This window comes from Dasypus novemcinctus, chromosome X, assembly GCF_030445035.2.
Source record: "Dasypus novemcinctus isolate mDasNov1 chromosome X, mDasNov1.1.hap2, whole genome shotgun sequence".
Classification (NCBI taxonomy): Eukaryota; Metazoa; Chordata; class Mammalia; order Cingulata; family Dasypodidae; genus Dasypus; species Dasypus novemcinctus.
The window spans coordinates 128,828,184-128,836,483 of record NC_080704.1 but is presented as its reverse complement, the minus strand read 5'-3'; the positions used below and the strand labels follow the sequence as shown (position 1 = coordinate 128,836,483).

At 44.1% G+C, this 8,300-nt stretch overlaps 1 protein-coding gene across 1 annotated transcript; it reads right to left on the bottom strand.

The window, feature by feature from the left end:
• Positions 1–5,568: 5,568 nt before the first annotated feature.
• Positions 5,569–7,296, bottom strand: CT47C1 (cancer/testis antigen family 47 member C1). The gene is made up of 2 exons (XM_012521309.2): positions 6,468–7,296; positions 5,569–5,743 (listed from the first exon to the last, which is right to left on the bottom strand). Exons 1-2 carry the CDS (start codon positions 7,294–7,296, stop codon positions 5,595–5,597), a joined length of 978 nt encoding a protein of 325 aa, XP_012376763.1. The 3' UTR covers positions 5,569–5,594.
• Between the last annotated feature and the right edge of the window lie 1,004 nt (positions 7,297–8,300).

Genomic DNA, 8,300 nt, shown 5'->3' with positions numbered 1-8,300 from the left:
TTCTGTGGTCCATCTAAGTCTGTTCATGACCTGCAAAGGAAAATCATTAGGCTATTGGCAATTCAGACCTTAGGGTTGTCAGAGAAGGAGAATGTTCTTCAGAGGGCTTGTGCTGATACTAAAGGGGTTCCACACAGGTGTGTCTGACCATGCTAATGGCCCCAGGTGGCTATTTTATGGGGGGAGGAGGAAGAAGTGGTATTGAAGAAGAGGATTTGCCCGGCGAGCAAAGAAAGAGACTGGTGGGAGAGGGATGCCACGGTTGGTGATTGTACTCCATTCTCGCCCAGGGACTAGGTTGAGCCCTAAAGCAGGATGGGTTACTGCAACAAGCCATTTTCAGAAGCACAGGGCCCAGGTGTGTTCCCAGGTAACAAAGTGTGGTAAAGACAGGGAAGGGGTGATACATCAGATATTTAATCTGGCCCACCTGTAACATTTTTCAGGGTCAGGACAAGAGTTTAGTAGGAGGCCCATGTATCCTATGTCTAAATATCTGAAATGTTTCAATCAACTAATAAGCCATTAAATAAATGTTATATTTTCTTAAATGACAAATGTCACTTCATAATGACCTGAGAGGCTAGGCCGGAATTTAGAATTCTCAGACTCCTCTAAGCCTGCTCCAGTAGTATGGGAAGAGCTATCCGTTCCTCCTCCCTAACCCTTATCTCCCCACCCTGCCCCTGACCTGGTTTCTAGACTACTAGACCAGGCCCCATCCCCTGCTCCCCGCATACAACAGCCCTTAGGCCTGTATAGTCAGCACTCCAAAGGACAGACCCAGGAAGAGGCACACACAGGCCCTGGAAGCAGATTTGAGACTGTTCAGTGGTCCCAGTATCTGGAGCATGGTCTAGTGGGGGCACAGCCCCTTGGTCCCCAGATATGAACTCATGGCCCTTTGGGGGGGTGGTTTGGCTGGAAGAGGGCCAAAGTGTGGCATCTGAAGCATGGAGCTCAGGACAGAGGTTTCCCCTTCTGGGTCTAAGAGCAATACTATATTAACAACTAGTACAGCATAGACACTAACAAATCAGAACCAATTTGAAGGCCCTCAAACACTACATGGGTAAATGTCTACTTGGCCTGTCCTTTCAGTTTCAGTAATGATGCCAAGGAGCCCTGTGCCTATGCCTCACCATGTAGTCCTAGCCATAAAGAATACTACATGATAATTTCTTTTAAAATATCAACACTGACATAACAGGGTTGCTGAAGTGTTACTTCACTTTAACAGATATTAATTGAGCATTTCATAAGTGGAAAGCTCAGTGTCTAGGGCTTTAGAAAAGGAAGATAAATAAAATTCTTTAAAGACCCAACCATTCAGAAGTTCTTGACCCAAGGGGTGCAGGTAGGGGCAGTATTCACATATAAAATAATGCACAAATACTTGTATACAAATGTTCAGAGAAGCACTGTTAATGATAACCAAAAGGTGAAAACACACAAATGTCCATCAACCAATGAATAAACAAATCAATATATACATATGATGGAATATTATTCAGCCACAAAAAGGAATGATGTACTGAATACATGTTACAACACAGATGAACCTTGAAAACAGTATGCTAAGTCAAAGAAGCCAGACTCAAAAGATCATATATTATATTATTCCACTTATATGAAATATCCAGAATAGGTAAATCCATATAGATAGAATTTGGTGGTTGCCAAAGACTGGGGGGACAAGGGAATGGGGAGAAATTACTTCAGGGGTACAGGTTTTTATTTTGGTATAATAAAAATGTATTGGAGGGGAAGCGGACTTGGCCCGTGGTTAGGGCGACCGTCTACCATATGGGAGGTCTGCGGTTCAAACCCCAGGCCTCCTTGACCCATGTGCAGCTGGCCCATGCGCAGTGCTGATGCGCGCAAGGAGTGCCGTGCCACGCAGGGGTGTCCCCCGCGTAGGGGAGCCCCACGCGCAAGGAGTGCACCCCGTAAGGAGAGCCGCCCAGTGCGAAAGAAAATGCAGCCTGCCCAGGAATGGCACTGCACACACGGAGAGCTGACACAACGAGATGACTCAACAAAAAGAAACACAGATTCCCATGCCGCTGACAACAAAAGCGGACAAAGAAAAACACGCACCAAATAGACACAGAGAACAGACAACTGGTGGGGAGGAGAGGAAGGGGAGAGAAATAAATAAAAATAAATCTTTTAAAAAAATGTATTGGAACTAGAGGTGGTGTTTGTAGCATATTGTGAATTATTAAATACAACTGAATTGTTCACTTTTAAAAGGCTAATTTTGTGCTATGCAAATTTCACCTCAATTTTTAAAAATAATATAAGTTAGAATACGAGATGTGCTACCACACAATATGAAAGAAGGTATCAGTGCTACTGAGAGAGCACCTAGGACTCTAACTAAATGTGGAAATAAAGTTGTCTAGCCTCAAATCCCTAGGCTTTCCCCCTTCTCTTATCCTCCACTCTCATCAACTATGACTTCACCTTTTTTTTTCTCCTTCAAGAGATTCCAGAGATTAAGCCTACTCTCTCCCTTTCCCTTTTTTATTTCTCATTTTTTACTAGGAAATATTTCAGACCTACCCAAAGTTATAGAGAATACTGCTAAAAACATCCACGTATCCACCACCCAGCTTAAGAAATATAGTATTACAAATAGAGTTGAAGGCCTACTGTCTACCCCTCTGCAACAGAATTCCCCTCTCTTTCTTTCCCCAGGAAATAACCACTTTCCTAAATGAGGTGTTTCTTTTCCATGCATGCAATTATACATGCTACATTTGTCTGCACCAGCCATATGCATGCCTTTAACTCTACATATTTGTATACACAATAGTATATGGTGATCATTCTGTATGTTTTAGAATTTATATATATATATATAGTATCATGTTTGTATCCTTCTGCAGCTAGCTTTTTCCCTTATGCATTTTTCTGCTACCACCTAATCTTTGCCATCTGTGTCTCAGCCCACTGTGAGTTCTAGCCTCCCAAGCCAGCCCTTGCCTTCAGTTCAATTTACCTGCAACAGTTGCAAACCAATAAATTAGCTGGTCCTACTGTAGAAAAAGCACAGTTTCTTCCCCTCTTGCTCTAAACCAGAGGTGCTCAAACCTTAGTGTGCATCAGAAACCTCGAATGCTTGTTAAAACAGATTGCTGGGCTCCACCTTCAGAGTTTCTGATTCAGTAGGTCTTGGGTGGGAATTTGCATTTTAAACAACTTCCCAGGTGATGTGACTCTGTTTGTTGGGGGACCACACTTTGAGAACCTGCTCCAAATCAAAGTCTGGACCCAGGTTCAGCAGCACCATCTGACCTCCAGGAAAGCTGGGTCATCCATAAGGTTTCCTTCAAAAACATGCTTTAAAGCAGCTCTGCCCCATAATATTACACAGCCACATGTGTAATTTTCTAGTAGCCACATTAAAAAGTAAAAACACCAATGTTGATAACAGCATTGTTCACAAGCCAAAAGATGAGAACAACCCAAATGTTTATTTGACAGATGGATAAACAAAATGTGGTATATTCATAGAATGGAATGTTTTTCGGCTATAAAAAGGAATGAAGTTCTGATACATGCTATAATGTTGATGACCTTGAAAACATTATACTAAGTGAAATAAGCCAAACACAAAAGGACAAACATTGTGATTCCACTTAGATGTAATATCTAGAATAAGCAAATTCATAGAGACAGGAATAGATTAGTGGTTACCAGGAACTGGTTGGAAGGGAAATGGGGAGTTATTGCTTAAGGGTACAGAGTTTCTGTTTGGGGTGAAGAAAAAGTTTGGTAATAGATGATGATAATGGTAGCAAAAATTGTAAATATAATTGATGCCACTGAATTGTACATTTAGAAATGGTTATAATGGAAATGTTATGTTATATATATAATTTGCCATGTAAAAATTTTAATAGAAAAAAGTAAAAAAATGGTGACATTAATTTTAAGACTATATTTGGTTTAACACATTATTTCAACATATAATCAGTATAAAAATTATTGAGTTATTTTACATTATTTTCTATAATTGTACCACATCTCAAAGTGGACTAGCTAAATTTCAAGTGTTGAGTAGCCATATGTGGCTAGCAAATAATGAAACGGGCAGCATAGCTCTAATGGCTTGACCTTCAACCCTCTCTTTAAAAGAACTGTTTAAACCTGATGTTTTAAGATATTTTAGTCTTCAATAAAATAAGTGAAAATAGGCTTACCAAATGGTGGAAAGTGATCCCTTTCAATGAAGATAAGGTGGGCCAAAACAAAAAGAGAGATCTGAGTCAAGATTATTTATCTAAAAAAAAAATCTACCCATATTTCAGGTTGGTCATTTAAAACAAACTTTTATTTTTAACTTGAACAAATGCTGTCAATTATATCTGTGAAAGGTAAGAGAAAAGTCAGACGTCACTGGATATCATTTTTTGGGTGATGAACTGTGGGATGAAATCAGTGTTGACAAAAATCCCTTGGGCTTCTAAAAACTGCAAAACCTAAAAAAAGTGAAGAACAGATTCTTTCTTCTTTCTCCATCCTTTTCTTTCTATTCCTCCCAACTAAAGGATGAAATGAGATAAAATGAACAATTATACAACATTAACCTGCACCAGTAGCTTTTTAAATCTAAGAAAATAGTCGCCCTTTATGTATGTCTGCAGCATTTGTATGCTTATATCTCAACAAGGAAAGACTACCACCTTTTCCTCTTGTAACTTGTACCCTTGGATATCAGGGAGCTCCTCCAAGAGCTTCTATCATGTGACTGCACCAACCTTGTCTCTCTCCTGCCCAACACCATAAATACTCATTTTCTTTTCTTGATAGACAATTCCGGGATTTAGATAAACCTCTCTACCTTAAAAGTCTGTGTTAGTTACACAAATGATATCCCTTATCTTCCCAGACCCTTAGTTTGCATATCTATCATATAGGAAAGAGGCTTTTATAGCTGTGAAATGCAAAAAGAAAAAGAAAAATGTTAATAAATCATTCAAATATACTCAAAAGGAAGATATACTGTAAGAAACAATAATCATACAATGACTAAGTTTCTTTTCTTTTGACTGTCATGTAGAATTCAAAAATCTACTACTGAATGAATACTTAGGTATTATCATTGAATGTGGTCCTACTTAACACTTTAAAGGTTTTAACTATTTGTAAGTAGTCACATTCTAAACGGCATTGTCTCCTGGTTAGGACAAGAGACTGCATTTCAGTGGCCAAGTGATAAAGGCCCAGTTGGTACATGACCCAGCTACTTTAGCTGCTGCTTTTGTTAACGGTTCTCTAAACAATACTGGTTACTAGGTCTCCTGCATTCACCCATTAGTAATCTTACAGGTCGAGGACAAAGGACCTCACAGAACAAATTAGTAGCCATGTAGTGTATTTCAAAATATATTGCATTTTCTATTATTATGTATACAAGTATTCTATTAACTACTAAGCTATACTGAATTTAAAGCTAATTTAATCTATCCTTTTTGTAATTAATTTACTAAGAGAATTGTAAACAAACATAAAGCTATCAGTAACAGGTAAATGCCAGGAATGGTTGGGTGATGTTCAAGGCTACACATTAGATACCTGGATTTTCAGGGGCTGCCCTCTGCTAGGTTCAGATCCTTTCCAGGTCCTTGTTTTTCATTTTTCTTTTCTTTTTCCTGCTCTGCTTCTTTCTCTTCCTCACCACCGGCTTTTTGGGCCTCTTCATCCGAGTTTTCATACTGATGCTTAGTCGCTTCTTTAGTGAAGAACAATACAGACTTTGGGACCAAACATTCATGGAAAAACATCCCAGTTCATAATCAGTAACAGCACCCAGTACTCCTCCCTCAAGAGAATCAGGAGGGATAAAAGTAACTCACGAAAATAGAGGTAGGCATCTTCCTACCAGTTGATACACTTCCGTGGCCCTTACACTGCTGCTTGATAGTTTTCAAGGTGATATTATTACCCTCTTTCCAGTAAATCTCACACCCAATGCTGCTGATTATTTCTGGCTCTTTGGAGAAGAAGTGATCAGAATCATCAGGGTCTGACTGCATTCCGTGTGTATTGGTCACAACTTTTTTTGGAAAACCATTCATTTGCCTCAAAGACAAATTCTATGGTGGAGCTCATGGATTCCCCAATTTCCTGAATATTTAATTTCTTCTAAGTGCTCCCTTATCAGTTCATCATTCTAGGCGATGGACTTTCTGAGAATCTTCATATTTTTAAAAGTCATCAACCAAAATTTGTTTGCTCTTTCCTCCTGGCTTCCCTTCCATTTCCTCCCAAACTCCTTCCTGAACATCCTGAGCCCTGACATCCATCTGTGGGCTCATAATTGCATTGGTAGGTCAGATCGCTAATCAAACAGCTGTGGGTGGAGGGCAAGGTGTTTTTCTCCAGACTCTCAAGGTCTAGGATTGGGCTTTAACTTGGGTACACCGGCCTTAAGTGTTCTAAGGGCCCTCACCCGCCTGCTCCCCCTGAGGCAAGCGCTGGGCCGGGGAATCCGCTGCGCCGACTCCACACGCCTGCCGAGAGGCCACCGGCGCTCGCGGATTGGGCCCCTGGGCGCTGCCCCCTCCACCCGCGCCCTGCAGCCGCGCCCGCCCGCTCCTCACCCTCAGGGCCTGCCGCCTCCTCTCTCGGCTTCTTGGGCTCGCCGGCAGGCGCGTTGCGCTCAGCCGGGCCCTCTGCTCCCCAGGATGCGGGGCCCTCTCCCGGGTCTTGGGGCGGCCAGGGCGGGAGTGGCTCGGTGGGGAGCTCGGGCACGGGGACCGCGGGTGATTCTTCCGGGTCCTCGGGCGTCCCGGGGCGCTGCCTCATCATCACGCGGCCTCCGTGGGGCCGGACCAGGATATGGTGGTTATAATAGATGCGGTGGAGGAGGGAGTGGACCAGATCCAGGAATATGAACCGAAAGCCCTCCATGGGGAACTGATGGGCGTCCACGACGACGTCCATGCCCGACTCGACGTCCTGGTCCTCCTCGTCTGCCGGCCCGATGTCCGAGTCCTCCTCTGCGCTGCCGCCCTCCTGCACCCCAGCCGGGGCCGCCGCCTGCCCACCCTCCTCCTCCTGAAGGGCCCCGGCGGGCGCCTCCGGTCCCCCAGGGGAGATGACCCCCGCGACTCCGGTCGCCCCCGCCACAGGCGCTGGGCGGCCCCCGCCTGGCCCGGGGTCGAGGACCACCTCGCTGCCGCCGGCGGCCAACATGGAGCCCACCTCCGCCGCGCCCATCTCCGCCGCGCCCACGGCGTGGTCGCGGCCTGGGCCCGGTTCTCGCTCGTCGGCGGCAGACATCACCAGTCAGCACCTCGACTGGGCGGTGAGCGGGCTGCGGCGACGACGGCAAAGATGGCGGCCACTGAGGCGGTTGGTTGGTAGCGCTCGCTGCTTTGAGGCGACGGGCGGCCCAGGAGGCGGCCGCTGTGAAGACAACCGTCTGTGACGGGGCCCGAGGAGGTCCCGCGATGGAAAGGGGCCCCACCCCAGGAAACCCACCCCAGGAAAACCACCCCAGGAATCCCACCCCAGGAACCCTTACCACGGTTGCCCTTGAGCCCAAGGTGAAAAAGGCGGGAAAGAGTTCACTGGCCAGGTGACGGGGGGCGAGGCCACAAAGGGACAACAGAGCAAACTCTAAGCTCATTTGCTGAGAAGTGAGGATTGACACGTCCTGCGTCCAACAAATGATCAAGGCCCTCAGCTTCTGGAGTTCGAGTGTTGCCTCCCTTTTCCTTGAGGCCTTAGGGGTTGGTCCTGTGCTGCCTTTTAGGCCCACACAGGTCCAGGTCTTTTAGACTTACCCTTGTCAGCAACACTATAGTGGTGTAATAAGCAGAACCCTGGGGCGGGGGGGGGGGGGGGGGGGGGTACGGGGACTGTTTCTGGGAAAGACAGAGAGTAAACACTTTGGGATTTGCAGGGCCCAGAGGTAAAATCAATGCTGTTATGAACATAATTATATAACAAGACAGAAAACAATATTTTTAAAAAATAATATGGATCTACTAATAAGAAAAATGGGTTATTTGGGGGAGAGAATATTTTTCATAATTAGAAAGTTAGTGTTCCCTATCATCAAAATGCTCATAAAAATGCTCATCTGTTAGATCTGTAATGAAATTTTACATTGGCCATCTTAAAAATGTCTTTTCACACAGATGGGTATAGCCAAGCACTGATATTAAACCACAAGCATATGAGTTTTTTGTTTTTTTTAATTTTTATTCAAGTACATATATATAACACTAAAATTTCCCACTTTCAGTCATATTAAAATATATAATTCAGTGCTGTTAATA